This window comes from Dendrobates tinctorius, unplaced genomic scaffold (assembly GCF_039654945.1).
Source record: "Dendrobates tinctorius isolate UK_male_01 unplaced genomic scaffold, ASM3965494v1 ptg000174l, whole genome shotgun sequence".
Lineage (NCBI taxonomy): Eukaryota > Metazoa > Chordata > Amphibia > Anura > Dendrobatidae > Dendrobates > Dendrobates tinctorius.
In genome coordinates, this window is record NW_027361841.1 from 2,386,841 (window position 1) to 2,403,968 (window position 17,128).

The window sequence follows — 17,128 nt, forward strand, 5'->3', positions numbered from 1 at the left end:
TTTTACATTTTGGTGTACACCATATGGAAGAATATTTATATTCTATTATTTCGGAAGAATATTTATATTCTATTTGAGACAATTATGCACGCTATCCACAATTAATGAAAAATATTACTTTTTTTCTTAACTTTTTCCACTTGTGTTTTGGGAAAAAGAGTGGCGATTTAAACTTTTCCAATACTCTGCAATTATTGTAGTATTTCAGTTTATCAAACAATTCCAAGTCTGCCATGATGCCCAGCCACATGTTTCATAGGTGTACTAAAATGGCAGAACCGAGGGAATTCTATAGGCCCCTGGCCAGTATGATAACCATCGCCACCCTACACTTGTATGGTAAGGGTAAAGATAGGATTTAGAGGCAATCTCCCCACTAATTAATATGTTTTCCACTTATAAGTGTTTCCAATTATGGTTTCTGGCCTCTCATTCATCAGTGAGCTGAAAATAATTTTTCTTCACTGAAGAATATTCACCAATGAATTGAGAGCAGTGAATTAGTAGAGGGGGAGATAGAGGCATTTTTCTGTTATAAGATATATGACAACGTTTCTAATCTTCACTTGTACTACTGATAAATGGGGAAAAAAATAAGATGGTTGCTCTTTTAATAGAAGACTTGTGCTTACTTTTTCATGAAACAGGTTAGATATAAAGCACTAATGCAGACCAAACTTGTCATTTCTCATTTGTTTTTACATGTGATGGAACTAGAGCACAATGGACTCAAGCACGGCCCTTAGACAGAACAATATGATTGATTTCCATGCACATCAGGACCAGATCACATGGGAATGTTTATACAATACCTCTATTCATCAGTACTTTGGTGACTTGAAGACTCAGACCCATCCTGAGTGGGCGAGTTTTCTGCTGTTTCTCTGAGCAAAGGAAAGCAGTGGAAGGAAGAAAGTAGAGACAGGGTAAGGCAGACATCATTTAGTAACATGTTAGCAGCGGTAGGAAAGGAAAGAGCAAAGTATTTTGCGGTATTAGTAATATGGAGATTGAACCCTCCTATTTCTCAGTGATAAACATTGAGAATGGCCTTGGAACCACCCCACTCTCCCCCTATACAGCTTAGATAGTTGTTGGCTGAATGTTCCCGTGTTCCTTATGTGGAAGCTGCTGCAACGGCTTATCTCCCAGAGAACAAAAGTATTGGCAATCAGAAGGCCAAGGTACCGGATCCTTCACTCTTTCTGCATCATCCCTTAATTCAGTTGGGAGGCATTAGAATACGCTAGGCTTTTGGACGATCCCACCAATAACGGTGCGTTCAGCTGATGTTAGTCTGCTGTGTATGGGGGCCGCTAAGCTTAGATCATACAGTTTTGTGAGCTGTTTTTTGGAAATATATGAATTTACAAAATATTAATATTCTGCAAAGTCCATCTTTGCTAAGTAATTTCCAATGATCTATAGACGAAATGGGGCTTGCTGGGCGATTTGACATCAGTTTTGTCCTTGGGACATACCAGCAGGCATTTTTCCTCTTTTACCAGAAGGGTTGCAGCAGAGTGTGGTTAGACCATCTGGTAGCAAATAATATGCTCTCCAGGGTCCAAAAGACTTACTTCAATTATAGTCCATTAAAGATCCTTAATAGTCAAAGAAGTGGCCCAGGATTAGAAAAACATGGTTGCTTTCTTACAGAAACAGTTCTTTATCTATCCATTGCTTGTGTCTGGTAGTGCAACTCAGCCTCAATGAAGTGAACAGAGCTAAACTGCAATACCACAGACTACCCATAGTCAGTGGTGGCACTGTTTCTGAAAGAAAGCAGCCAAGTTTTTCTAATCCTTTTAAGCTGACCTCACATATTAGATTAATGTTGGTGAAACTCTCTATACAGAACTCTTGTATGCCCAGCCAAGCATGCGTGTGTATGGGGGGGGGGGGATCAAGTAATGTAGCATAGAGAGTGTGGACATGGCACTCTGGTGTTCGGTGCTCAAGTAGGATCCTATCCCCTAAACAATTGTAGATAAAATTTGGCACTCAAATCTTGTCATTGATGTAATTTATTTAGAGCAAGCAATCTAAAAAGTAAATGTAGGCGTTTCGGTTAACGCATGACCATCATCAGTACTGTGGATTGCAAGTAGTCAAAGACAAAGAAAGTAGTAATGCTGTGGATTGGGAGCACGTGCCGCTGCAGAGAGTAGCGAGTTTAGAGTGCCAAATTTTATCTACAAGTAAGATAGAGGATCAGACAAACAAATGTTTGGCCGACAGGTATCTGTGTTTTGCGAGCGAATAGGTGATGCTGCACAGAAAAAGAAAAGACCCTAGATGAAAACTAGCAGTATGATAAATTATATGCATCAGAGATTAGCAAAACTTTTGAAATTCAAAATTCACTAGCTTTGCAGATTTTTTTCCCAAAAAATTCAATTTATGGCTAATTGAAAAGTACAGCAAAGCCTCCATTGCCCCGAAAAGAGGTGTATGATACCGAGTTTAAGGTCTCCTAGGAATGTATCAATCCCATTTCAATCCTTTTTTTTTTTTTTTTTTTAAACCCAAACACAGCCCAAGTAATGCCAAGTAACCTCAACATATATGATTATGGGTAAACAGATGATAACCAGTGGTACATAACAGCCTGTTCGTCACACACTAGTCTTCTTCACTGCTGTGTTGTCACACACATACATACATACATGCATGCATACATACATACATACACAATATCTGTACAGTTTGTTCAGTGTTTTATGGTATTTTATCTCTATTTGTATGTTTAAGTTGTAACATCCTCTTACTATCAAGATTCATCACAGATTAGCTGCTATATTCCCTATTGCTGCTTTTATACAGGCTATGTTAGAATACCACAGCCAATCAGGAGAGACAATGTGATGCAATAGCTGCAAGGCATTATGGGGAGGCCTGTCTGTCCACCCCCGATGTCATGTAAGCCCTCTATGGCAGATGCAATCTCTTGTAGTATGTAAAATGAGGGCAGCCATTTTAGACTAATCACGTGAAGCAAATTAGAATTCCTTGGGTTCATCAAATTCATAAAAACTTTGACCATTTCAATTTGCATAATAACTCACGTGTAATAAGCATGTAAACGGTAGACTAAATATTGAACTAACACATCATATTATACACACACACAATACAAGAAGTGGTGTTACATTGTTATTAATAAAAATTGGAGATAATTGCCTTCTGATCACCGCGTCTATCAAGACAGAATACACAGATACACTAGTAGCATCTCCACTTTATGGTGAAAAGCAAGAAAATCAATTAAAGGGATTTGTCAACCGAGTACTAATAAAGAATGGTCTTCCACATTCCACTCACCCGGTCACCATGGTGAATAGTTTACACACCCGTTAATGTAATTGTCCGAAAAACAAAACCTATGGAATGCATTAGAATTTCCCTTTGATGTATACTCAGGTAGGTATGGAAGGAATGCTAATCTTTCCAAAGCCTAAGGACTTACCCAGTCTGCCATGTTAAAATGTGGTGAGGGCTGCTGGGAGGTGTGGCTGTAAAATCACTACAAGGCGTTGAACTCCTCTGACCATGGGGTAAGGCAGCTGTGAAAAGCAGAGAGAAAATAATTAAAAAAAAAAATGCAACAAATGGCAAAGTATGAATTCCGAGACTGCTTAATAATTGCATTCCGCTCTTCACCACGTCATAATATATTGCTTTGATCTACGACAATTCAAGGTTATTGCTAAAGTGACCCTCCACCCTGGGACTGAATCGTGTCTATACATATTTACAGGCCGAGAAGTACATCTGCGCAAGAGCGCGATGCCGGGGAAAACTGTGTGGATAACATAGGACGTGTCATCCACATGAAGCACAGAAAGACCACGACATTGAAAGAAGGAAAGCACCAGGCCAAGACTAGCGACACCCATCGGACCGGACCGCCCTGCAAACTAACATAATAAAAGGTGGTTTTCTTTTGTTGCAGGTTGGATTGGGGTCATATATACAGCATATTAGAATGCTGTATATAAAGGGCTGAAAGGTGGTCTTATCTCATATGGGACAAACCAGGTGACAGGTTCCCTTTTAGTTATAAGGGGCCTTACATAGAGGTCAACCTATTGTAAGTAGTTTTGCAGAATTCATTAGTAGATTTTGTCAGAACAGACTACTGTATGGTCAGCGAATCATTTGCAGATAACAGACCCATGCATACAATTGTACACAACTTTTAAGGCACTAAAGGACATCAGTTGGGAGTCTACTAAATGTTATGGTCCATCTTCAGATCAATGCTACTGCATCATTTCAAAGTGAGTCGCAGTTTATGAATTTACTTTACATTACAGGGGTTGTCTGTCCTTTGGTTTCAAGTCTGCAGTCAGTCTATGTGACTGCAGACTTGTGAATCCTCACATAGTGAGCACTACGAGTTGAGGATTCTCAGGTGGTTGTGTCATCGCAAGTATGCAATATGCATAGTTACTGACACATTCCGACTAGACTTTCTGGCCTTGCTCAATACACTTGCATTGAGAGTGGCTGCGCCGATCTATTCAGCACGTGACCTCATATATGCTGTCATGTGCTCGACATTCCCAGATCCGCCAATGAAAAATCCTGGTAGTGTGTACGATGTGAGGAATCACAAGTTTCTAGTCATATTGGCTACAAGTCTGTAATTACTCTATGGCCAAACAACCCCTTTAAGTAAAGGACACAGTATTATAGCTTTTGGCCGGACAACCTCTTTGGCAGACAGCTATTTATCAGTTTAAGACAAGATTATTTAAGACCGTTTTGGCAGCGACTTATCTTCAGAATGGAAAAATGATCAGGGGTTAAAATTCAAATCTTTCTTGCCCTTATATATATGGACATTTGTCGGTGGAGAGTTAATAGGCCCGCATACATATTAGACTATCAGCCGATCCTGCCCAAATAGGTGGGTTGGGCTGACTTTAGTCTAATACATATGGAGGCTGTGAAGGATGGGAGGATGCAATGGCAGCTTACAATCCTCCTGTAAGCATGTGAAGCTGTAACAAGATACATCTGGCTCCACAGGTGGACACGCCTTTGAGATGCAAAGTCAAAATTCACACCACAACCAGCTAGCTAGAATCCAGCTTCTACAAGAAGACACCCTGTGGATCCAAAACTTGCAGTTTGCTTTGTTTAGACCCTAGCCAAACATTTTCTGGGCCAGACTGAATGCCTTCCAGGGTCTCGATCTCGATCCGTTCTAGCACCCAGGGTATGGAGATACATAGAACAGCTTGTAGAAGCCAGGTAGTAAAGCTGTGTTTGGTCTTCACATGTAGCAGGGGCCAGGCCAGAAAAGATGGCACCAGAACCGACGCCCTAAGACCGTCCTGAAAGGAGTTATGATCTTTCATAGATTTTGGGAGATTTAGCTACAAACCTTCAAGGGAGGGGATTTAAGTTCAGCCCAGAGGGCAGTAGCGGAGTGACCCAAAGGGGATAAAAGCAGCTGTAAGTCCATGTGGTCTGTCTCTCTCTCTCTGATGCAGGCGGTCCACTTCGAAAGGGGGGGGGGGGGGGGGGGGGGTCAGTCAAGTAATGTGGTGTGAAGGACCTAGGACCCAGCTGGCTGCCCATGTGGCACAACGCACCCATGATCTAACATCACCCAATAATAGACATATATTCTGCTTATACCTTTTGTCCTACCACAGTCTGACCATTGTATTTGTGTATCCATCGTATACATAGTGTATTGTCTAGTGTGTCCTTAAGGCAATTAAATATATAATTTAACTTTGGGCTAATCTTTAAACTCGATCCACGAATCCACATGTCCGTTTTGCAATGTAATTTTCCATGCTCCTGGGGCTGGTTTCTGGCTGGTTATAACCCTTTTACCAGACCAGGCATATATCGATCGAGGAACTGGCAGCAGTCTTACTGGGCTGACCAGGCACTTTTTCACTGAGGCAAATGAAAGGGGCCTCTCAGGGTTGTGGGCTAGTGTTGTGTCGTGTCATGTCAGTGTCAGCGTGAGCCACATCCTCTCACTCCCTGTGCCCGTGTGGACAGAGTGTGTCAATGACAAATTGGTACAGTTTTACACAAAGTGTCCTGAGTGGGTGCAGATCACCAAGTCGGAAAAAGTGGGGAAGCCTTAACACCTGATCCTGTAATATTGACGTCAGGTGGGGTGACGAGGTGCGTTTCCTTCACAGGGGCCTTTATAGCATGAAATGTGTATGGATACACAATTTTAGTATCGCAATTTTAACCTTGTGCGAAGATGCATAGTGATGTGTGCAATATCTGCAATTGCAAGGGCAATCCCAAATCTAGAGTGCCAATATGGTTTTTATTAAAATATGATTAAAATCAACCGTGGCCTCTAATACCTTACATCTTTTATGTACAAGCTTGAGCAGCCAGAAACAGATGGAAATGTGTAGAATTATAACAATTCTCACCAAATTACAGGCAGCACATCAACCCAACAACATAATCCCTGGAGGTTATTATTATTATGTGCCATATTGTAAAATTTTAATAGATCTTCTAAAAGACTGAAAACAGGGTCATTTACAACGTCAGCTTCCTCTCCAGGGCTATGCACTTTTGTTATGTTTTTGATATACGAAACTAGCTGGAAATTCCAATGAGATTAATATCTAAACTACAATTCATTCACTTAATTAAGATTCTGACCTACATGTTTGGCTTTACACATATCCCAAACTACTTTCCCAGGAAACTTAAAGACCAATTTCCTTGCAGGAAATGCATGCTCTCCTTCAGGTAAAAGGGCACATCTGGCATGCAAAAACATTTTTTTGTAAACCCTAGACCTAACTATGAGAAGACAAAGTGCAGAGATTATGTTCAGTTTGCATATCAGTCATTACCAATGACAGTCAAAATAGTGATTCACTAAACCATGCTTCAATTTTTAATGGATGTGAATTCAGTGGAAACTGGAGACTTTTGTATACCGTACTTAGGCGCAGATTCATCATTTGCATTATTTTTTATTTTCTTTTTTTTCGTTATGATACCAATTACCATTTTTGCACCAAATTCTTCAAAATGGCATACTCAAATTGATGAATTTTGCACAAAAACAAAGATGCGTTTATTTTTTTCTATTTACCCTGTTTCCGCCTTTTTAAAAGCACAAAGTCACGTGATCCTTTAAAATATCGCACATTAGTTTTTGACTGCGTAAAAATAAAATAAGACAAAATTTGTCCTCCACTCGGGTAATGGAGCACAATTACGGTATGCAAAAAGTAGGCGACATTTCAAAAAGTCACAAATGATGAATTGGGCTAAAATATCTGAATAAGGAAAATCAAGACCATAATGCAGATCAAAAATAAAAAGAACAAAACAGATAAAACTCAGTAAATATAAAAAAGTGCAAATTAACGAATTAGGCGAAAATAGTCATTATTAGAACCATTTTTACTCCAGGAAAAAGGCGTTGTCAAAGTATTTTATTCTAGGACTCTTTCTACTTACATCCAGATATGGTGTTTATCTGCAGTTAAATAGCATTAAACATCATGCCTGGCTGTCATACTGGGCAGCATTTTCAGGAAAAAAATGACTTTATATTCTCCCTGTGGCCGTTTGCGCGCAACCATAGTGGCGGTGCGGGGAGCTGTTGTAGTCACCGGTCACTATAAAGTAAGTGTGTCTGTAATCATTCCTGGCATGTTGATTGTCATCCTTCTCTGCACATATCCTGCTCTGCTGGTGTGTGCGCAGTGTGTCAATCGAAGTACCGGGAACCAATCCCTGCACCGCCCCCCATGACAGGCAGTGATTTTAATGCTATTTACCTGCAGTTTAACCCTACTCAATATGCATCATGGTAGCACCTACGGTTTGCTATGGAGCCCTTGGATCTCTCCCCAAGCAATCAAACATATCAGAGTGATACCTGCTCATGCATCATCATCTATGGTGCATTCTCCTCCCTGATGGAGGTGGGTAAAAATGCAACTCATTATATTAGTGAGGATAAAAGGTAAAAATCACAGATTCAGTTTTCAATGTCTTATAAGAAGGGTAAAGACAAACAGTACAATCTGTGTATCATCACCTTTGCTCCAATTCAACCATGCAAAGAGAATGAATGAGCGGGTATACAGGGTTGCCATGGAGATATTAGTTATGAAGTTTTGTGTTCCGCTTCACATCTAGTTAACATTCATCAGCCGCCTCTAGGCAGCCTTTGAAAAGAAACAGACAGAAAAGCACGGCAGGAACCTCAATTTCAAAGCAATATAATGTTGAAATACACTACTGGAGCCGAAAATACTGAACAATAACTAGAAGCTCTGCTATTCGTAATTGGTAATAAGTGCTTGGGCCTCCCTCTGATTTTATCATCCTTAACAACTGCAGTCATCATAGTAAATCAAAATAAGGTTTCCAAAGAAAATCTCCCCAGCAAATGAAAAATATCAGCTGGTACCTTACAGATTTCCATGAGGTGTCCTGCCCTGGGCTCAGAATACATTGCCACTGCCAGCTGCATTATCTTTCTGTTGCCCAGCCTGGTCATACATATGCTACTTCAGCTGTTAGCCATTTCTCCTGACTCCACCTAAAGTGAACACTCCGCTTTGGCCATAAGGAAAACAGTCCCCTTTATTTGTGCTTCCTGAAGATGAGCCACTAGCAATCTAAAATATTATCTTTCAACATGCTCAATGACATTTGCCATCAGGACGCGTTGGGGGGTTCAGAAGATTGTCGACAATCCAAAATATGGGGATTACCGACTTTTATGGAAAGTTTATGGCCATAATTAGGATATTGAAGGAAACATTTATTGGTGGATTAATTGATATCTATACAAGCTGGCGGACCAAAACACATCATAAGTAAATATATACTGTATGTATAACTGTGTATGCATATAGAAAACTCCTTTTATCCAGAAACAGATGCTATGGTTGCATCATTGGCTTTTTCGTGACATAAAATTGCAGTATTGAGAAGCAGACATATTGGGAGTTTGGCTCCTGATCTCAGCAAACAGTAACTACAGTATCTTATACTGGAAAAACATCGAACACCATACCTAATTAGTGCATTCATTGGAGCACCTAATATAGCAGGTAATCCATAATGTTGTCACATCACCGTTCAGGGCATATTGTATGTATATAGCACAACCACTATAAGAAAAGTATTGTTAAAAAAAAAAAAAAGTATGAAATCCGTTTGGATTTCTGTGATAGCATCCACGTGGTTGTGCCAGCCATGACCATGACCTTAATTAGTGTAGCACGTAAATAGATCATGCATAAAATACAAATGATACCCTTGTGCCAAAGAAATATTCCAAAAAGTAAGAGCTAAGTAAAATCAAAGTTAAAATATCTGGATAGAAACAATGATGGAAATAATTGATAACAGAACATGATTAGTGTCAGAAGAACATCTGTAGGATCCCGAGCCAACAGGCTGAGCACATCCTGTCTACTCCGCTCGCAATAGAATGTATAGAGAATACACTGAAATTTGGCATGGGAATGTGCTCATGCTAACCACGCAGTACAGCAGACCACCCACTTGGGAAAGCTGGTGAAAATAAAAGGCAAATCTTCGGATCTTACAAATTTCCCACACTACTACTCTAGATATAGAAGGTAAGACATAATTATAAAAAAAAAAAAAAAAAAAAAAAAAAGTATTCACAATTGTGTGCAAAGATGTTACACCACCTGCTGGATGACAGAAATAGCAGCTTCAGCTCAGGTCATGGAAATAAAAGGAAAAAAAAACCTCCTCTAAAGATTATGACGGGGTTTCCGTGCACTGTCTGGATGGTTCCGCATTCACAAATTCAACCCTCCTTTATCATAGTCAGACATCACTAGTGAACAAGCTGCATTCATATACAATTATGTTGGGGAACGCGTCTTACCTGTTGTTGCTTTACACATTGGAGGCATTCTTGTTACCCTGCTGTGTGCCACAAAGGTGCTTTGAGATGTGCTGTATTGAGAGCCACTGTCAGATGAGTTGGAACTAGTATGTGAAAGTCTGTTGTGCTCCTTTTGAGATGAGGCGGACCTGTGGTACCACTGCCGCAGCTCATCAGACACCACAGTCCTGCCTGAGCCCTTATCATGGCCCTCTCTGCCAAGTGATGGAGTCCTTACAATCTGAGAGCGAGAAGGGGTGAGCCTCACAGAGTCTACGGTATCATCCCCATGCCAGTTCTCCTTATACATCCCTCCTGCAGTATACGAGTTTGACGTCTTGAATTGTGCTTTGACACTGTAGTGTCCCTCTTGGTCATTTTCCAGACTCCGCACAACAACAGGCGTTGAGCTTCCTTCAATGTACAAAGGGTACTCTTTTATCCTATACTGTGATGAAGGCTGGCTCTGGCTATGCAGGTATACCCCATGGTGTCCAGTCCCATTTCTAGCAGCCAGATTGGGCATGCTCCCTGAATTGGAGGATACAAGGTTACCATTAGACTTGTGTCTATGTCTTTGTCTCTCCCTGGCCTTGGAGGGAGAGTCCTCAGCCAGTGTTGAGTAGTTAGGATTTATCTGTGCTGGGTAATAGTGTTCAGAACTGGAATGGCTTGTACAGGAGGAGCAGTCATCCATAGGGTCAGAACCATTACTGCTACGAGTCCTTGGGGTGTAGAAATCTGGACTCCCTGTTTCATTTTCAGAGCCCAAAAGCTTTCCTTGTGACTCCAAGCTGGAACTGCGGTGCCTAAAGTGCTGTACTAAGCTATGTAGTCTGGTAGGGCTGATGTCCACAGATCTGTCAAGTAGAAACAATTGCTTATTTAGATCACAAAAAACAAACGCCATCAATATTTTCTCCAAAATGTGCAGCCTCTAATTACTCTGTCATTTCATCCCCCGCTACATATTTCTTACGAATGAATAGGCTTCTCTTGGCTAGCACTTCTAAATCAAGCCACAATCCAGTTATCTTATTGCCTTACAAGATGGTAGTGACTGAAAACAGCTATGGCTTGTAAGATTAAAAAACAAAACTAGGAACGTTCGGGTTCATAGCGCTTTATGACGTTGCAGAATAAAATGCTCTATGCGATGAAGGAATAATTTGCTAATTGCTTCTTCTACTAGATGCTTTTAGCAGACACCACATGACAATTAAATAATATAAGACAGGGCAAGTAATTTTTATAAACTCCCACATAGTCGATCTAATTTAATAAATTTTTCTTAACATCCGTGTGTGTGTAATATACCAAGACCAGGCATGTATGCAACTGTGCTCATCCGAATAGAGGACGAGTGCGGGAGCTGCTTGTTATTGACGTGCAAGTGTCTGACTAATAAATCGGACCAAAGTTGAGCATGCTGCAATTTTTTTTTTCACATGGACACTCAGTCCATGAGAAAAATCAGTCATCTGCTCAGCCCTGTTGCCTAACAAAGGTAGTTGTGCTCTCCCATGTACTATTGGATCTAAAATCAGATAGCACATGTCGAATTTATATGCTCATCTGAACGAGCTTTACAGTAAGAATACAATGCAGTTAATAAACATTGTACAGTCATGCCAGACATTTAAGTAATGAATCCATAATCACTAGATATAAATGTCTACTATTTAATTGACCAGGACATTAGGACTTCATAGCCACTTAATGTGGTAGAAGGAAGGCACTGCTGCATCTTCATATACAAGTAACTAGTGTCACATAGTTCATTATTCATCACTGAGAATTAACATACATTACCTAGTTGAATGAACATAATGATGTGGGCTTCGTATTCGTAAGTCTGGGGTGGAGGGCATGCTGGACTGAGAATTCCAGTGAGGGAGGGTCCTGATGGGACTATTCTGAAGAGAGTTACTCCCACCTGCTTCTGAACAGCTGCCCGTGCTAGGAAACCTCTTGTGGTTGCTGCAATGGAAATATACTATTACTATATCAATGTCTGGAACATCTCTATGGCTTAATTGTCAGCCATTTGACACACTCTCTTTCACATCTCCGACGTGACATGTAATTCAGTGTCAATAAACATTCATCATTATCCCGCAGAGTGCGACCTTTTTCTCTTGGAAACTACAATCTCTATGGCTTACCCATGCTAGAATGAACACAGATTCAACGGGAAAACTTTTAATAAAATTGGCATCAAGAATAATAGATACAAATTTTTTTCCAACATTTCTGATAACATACAAAGAAATACAGATAGTCAACATTAGAGTTGAGCGAATATCTTCGATTCCCCGCTTATTTGGCAAGCTATAACGCTTACCGAATAAGCTACAGCGGGAACCCAGCTTCCTGGATCACGCCGGCTGAACAGCTGATCGCCGCCGCAGCTGCATGTGTCGCGGCTGTGTGACAGACACAGTTCATGCATTGAGAGCCCAACACACAGGCTCTCCATAATTGTGTTGTGACTATGACACAGCCGCGACACATGCAGCTGCGGCGGCGATCAGCTGTTCAGCCGGCGTGATCCAGGAAGCCGGGTTCCCGCTGTACCTTATTCGGTAAGTGCTATAGCTTGCTGAATAAGCGGGGAGCTGAAGATTTTCACTCAACTCCAGCCAACATGGGGAGCCTAAAAATAAGGTTAAGTAGTTGTTACCTGGAATGACTATGTGATGATTTTTTCTTCAATTTTTCATAGGGTTCATCTAAGGAAGATTCACTCCACATTTTAGGTTTTATGGGTGATTTGTCATAGTCATTTCTCTGGTAGTGCAACTGTCTTAGTCCATCCAGTGACTGCGGAGGGTGTGGTCTGTTGTGTGACGGAGGTCTGGGTGGTAGGCCTTTATGAGGGGACTGCATAGGAGACATGATGCTGGGGGCCTGAGAATCTTCTGCATATGGAAAACAGGATATGTTTAGAAGCACAGTAAGGTTAGACCTAAACATAAAAGTTTATATTTACATGTATGCAAGTTCTTTCCACAGCAGAATTTTTTTTTCCAGAAGTTAGAATGGAGCACCAGTGCGAACACCTCTTTATTTATTCCCTGTGGGGCTGTAGAGTGCTGCGCTCTACTTTTTCGGAGGCCCCATAGAGAACTAATGGAGCGGCTGTTGTGCATCAGAGCTGCAATTCCATTTTGTAATGGAGATATGTGCCCCACCAGGGATAAATATTCCCCAATCTGCCAATAGGTGTGAGTTCAAGGTGTCGGACACCCACTGATCAGCAAGTGAACACCTGTATTTTCTATAGGTGATAAAGGGGTTGTACAGTTTAAACAAGTGAAGTGAAAATATTTTTCATTTCCTCAAAAATACATATGCTGCTACAGGAGGTTAACTAAAAAAAAGTTTCTTGGATACGGCATAAGGTGTAGCCAGAGGGTGCCATAAGTAAGCCTTATCTACCTGTATTTTCCAGCCACAGAAAACAGGCTATATTGTATGAACCAGTTGCTATTGCTGCAGTATGGCAGCCTGGAGGAATGCAGATATTAAAATTATGTATTCAGCAACAGAATTTACCATAAACAGGGCAGTTTTTTCAATAAAATACAGATTTTAAAGATTAATACAGCTACAACCTAAACCATAGTTTCTACACCCAATTGCACAATGTTGTAAAACACATACCATCCTCAAGTACGAGGGCATCAGATAGAGAACTGTCCTCACTGCCGAGGTTTGCTTCTGTAAGAAAATGTAAACCATAGGAAAGTAAAAGTTAATTGACCTGTCCAACATGCTCACCTACACTCTTTACCTAAAAGTACTAGCTTGTTTCAGATAACGGGACTTTCCTTGCTGTCCATTTACATTTCTGTTCCTTATAAGTGTCAAATAAACCATATATTTAAAAAATAATAATCATTAATTCGTACATGAAGAGATTTACACATAGGTTTGGGTATTAAGGGCCCTTTACACATAGCGATATCGCCAAAGAGTCACCAATTTTGTGATGCAGCAGCGATATCGCTACATGTGATACCTCCGACCGGCCCCCCCGCTGGCTATCGCTGATCGCGCGAGATCGGTCTGGTCCATTTCTCGTCACCGGCTTCCTGCTGGCGCCGACGAGTGAGCCATGGACGCATGCGGAAGATGGTCACCCTCGCCGCATTTGACGGGGGAGTACGACCGCCGACCGCTGCTGCATCGCTAGTGAGATCTGCCTGTTTAGCAGCTCACTAGCGACCATTTAGCGATGCACCAGTGATCCTGACCGGGTCATATCATGGTCGGGATCGCTGGTGCATCGCTAAATGTAACGGGGCCTTCACACTCACCATCTATGATTAAGGATGCCCTCTGCGTAGGCTTCTTTCCAGACTTGATCCGATAGTCATTAATAGAGTTTTCAATCTCCTGTAGTTTCTTTAGTGCATTGAGGTATGAGGTCTTTCTCTGCTTCTTTAGCTTTTTGCTTATGTGAGGATCACTGGCCAGCCGACGAGCTGCCTCTGTAATCTGGGACTGAATGGCAAACTCTCTCTCGAGACGTTCCAGCTCAACTTCCTAAGACAAAATCTCAAATGTTACTCGTCTAGATTCTCAAATCTTTTATTCACATTCAGAAATATTCAAACTGTTTTAGTGTAATTTATGTTACCAAAGCACTTTCCATCTTATGCAAGTTCATTTAGTGAAATTACCACCCTGCAAGCTGAACTATACTTAGGCTGCTTGCACATTCATACATCAGTCCAAGTAATGTGACCACAATTCTCATGAGTCACACATGGTTTCCTTCATCTCCCTAAATGAAACAGGGATAAAAGCGCTTTTAATTTCAGGTTAGGTTCAAACGCATCACAGAGTTATGAGCACATATCTTGGAAAACACCTTAAGCCACTTTTTTTCTCTTTAACTCCTTAATCATCAAACAAAACATAAAAAGCTGCATTTTGGTAACCTTTTTAGGCAAAGGCAGTTTTTTTAAAATATATATATAAAAAATTTAACGTAAAGAGTTTACATACTAAATACATTTAGTCTATCCACTGGATAACGGGGGCTCAAGCGTTGAAATGGAGCAGTGGTCAAGTGTGCAGATCACAGCGTTACTTACATAGGGACTGGCCTTCTGAGGATCAATGGGGGCTTAGAGGTCAGACTCCCTCCCCTAGAATTCATACACTTAAATCACTTATCCCGTGGATAGGCAAGAAGTTTACATGATATGTGTTATAAAAATTAATGATATGAACAATATCATTTACACATGCTACTTTGTTGCGTGACTACATGCGCACAATAATATTGTCAGTAACATAGTATTTGTTCTCCTCTATCTATACTTGAGGATCCAGTTTAGGATCCCTGTTCCCATAGAAAATCAAAGGAATGTTTGAATTACAATAATAGAGAAGAGCTTTTTGAAGCATCTAAAAAAGTTTTGTAACAGAAGTATGACTTGTGAATGAGTAGAAGACTACATGGCCAGCCGTAATGTGCATCTGGAGCAAGAAACATCTATTAAAAAATGGAAAAAGCAGCCTCCAATAAACGACCACAGTTCTGTACAATATCATTACTAATCTGAAATATGTTAGATCCTGGTTCTATCTGCAATCTATCTTGTCTAGAAATCTGATTAAACTGTATAATGCTCAGGAAACGCAACAATAGCAAAGATGTCTGGAGGCTCATAAGTCACTCCAGACAATGGTCTTCTTACAAATTCTTGTCCTAAAAGCAGCTTAAGTTGTTTTTCCAGACGTGGTTCAGTTCATTGACCCAGAGAATGGTGGAAAGAGGAGATAGGAATATAAACCTATGACAAACCAGCACAAAGCAGATCTCCGTATGACTAAGGTTGTTTTCACACCGTTTTTTAAGACTGTGTCTGGGTGTCCGTCTCCAGTAGATGCATACACCCAAAAATGATGTACGACAGAGGACATGTTCACTCTGTCAGCACCATCATACTATATGGCCCCATCGGCGCATACATCCGAATACAGATTTGGAGGGGTTTTGGATACAAGCCCTGACAAGCCCAACAAATGGGATCCAGGACGCAGTGTGAAAGCACCCTATTTCTCATTGAAGCAAGGGTAATCTAGTCTATGAAGATGATGTTCTTGGTCAGAGACAAGGTTTATTGTCCTATAGCATACAATGTGAGCAAGAACAAAACCGTTCTGTTGCTTCTACTCTGAATCACTGGCCAGTTTTTTGTTGAAGCAGCCTAGCTACAGATGACTCAGTGCCAAGAACATGGGGCTAGCATCTGATTCAGTGGGTGGCTGAGTAAAGACAAAGTATTTTCTCACTCCAATACGAAATCCCCATAGTTAGTAATATGAGACAATCACAGCTGTGTTGCAGAACACCATAACCTGGCACTGAGTGTCCAGAGATCTAAAACAAAACCCACCCATGACATGGATAAATACACATCCTCGAAGACATTCCTAATCTTCACAAAGTCTCCTCTTTTTGTTATTATGGGCAGAGCCACTTATAAATAAATACTGATCCACAGCATTGTGAATCAGAGCGAATCCTTCAATGAATGCATATACACATCAACCAAGACCAGCAGTCAAAGGCTGTACAGAATTTAGTACCATCCACAAAAGGAATATGATAGGTACAAAGATCGTTAGCGCATCTGAGGAAACAAAACGGCTACTAACAGTCCAATTAAGTGAAATAATAGGGAAATATTATGACTTATCATAGGGAACTTGTTAACTCTACTTCCATATAGAAAAATGGGCTATGTGCCTAAAACAGCCAAACTGATAATTTTCATATGTAAGAGTGTGACAGGTTCCCATAAATCAATCACTTCATTTGCCAAAACTATATTGCTCGGTCTACATTAAAGAGCAATTATAATATTTACGGTTTCCTGTACTTCTGCCTTATCTGGCAGAAAATCTCATCAGACACCATTATAGTCGGTACATCCCATTTGGACTCACCTCTCCTTTTGCATGTAGTTTTTGTTCATCCAGTTTAAATGACGTTCCTATTCGCCGTCGCACAGCAGGAGGCTCCTCTCCTGGATCTAATGGATACTCTCTTGGCAGTTTGCCTGTAAGCTCCTACAAAAAAACGACACAACATTTAATAAATTCTAGGACTGAGATATTAGATAATTCTCCAGAATATGGCTATATGATAAAGGCTACTATAATGCATATTTAATAAAAAAATGTTACCCCTTTGTATTAACTTTTAAG

The 17,128-nt window shown here is 40.6% G+C and overlaps 1 protein-coding gene across 3 annotated transcripts in view; it reads right to left on the bottom strand.

Moving 5' to 3' along the window:
- Positions 1–17,128, bottom strand: part of FRMD4A (FERM domain containing 4A) — a 598,990-nt gene that overhangs the window by 6,872 nt on the left and 574,990 nt on the right. For 2 of the 3 annotated variants that reach the window (XM_073551276.1, XM_073551277.1), the window contains 7 exons: positions 16,868–16,990; positions 14,221–14,449; positions 13,565–13,621; positions 12,582–12,819; positions 11,711–11,878; positions 9,899–10,758; positions 3,470–3,566 (listed from right to left, as the gene is read on the bottom strand). In XM_073551276.1, coding sequence (XP_073407377.1) covers positions 3,470–3,566; positions 9,899–10,758; positions 11,711–11,878; positions 12,582–12,819; positions 13,565–13,621; positions 14,221–14,449; positions 16,868–16,990 — 1,772 coding nt within the window. Of the gene's footprint in view, positions 1–812; positions 885–3,469; positions 3,567–9,898; positions 10,759–11,710; positions 11,879–12,581; positions 12,820–13,564; positions 13,622–14,220; positions 14,450–16,867; positions 16,991–17,128 lie in introns of all 3 variants that reach the window. The other variant, XM_073551279.1, reaches the window with a different exon arrangement.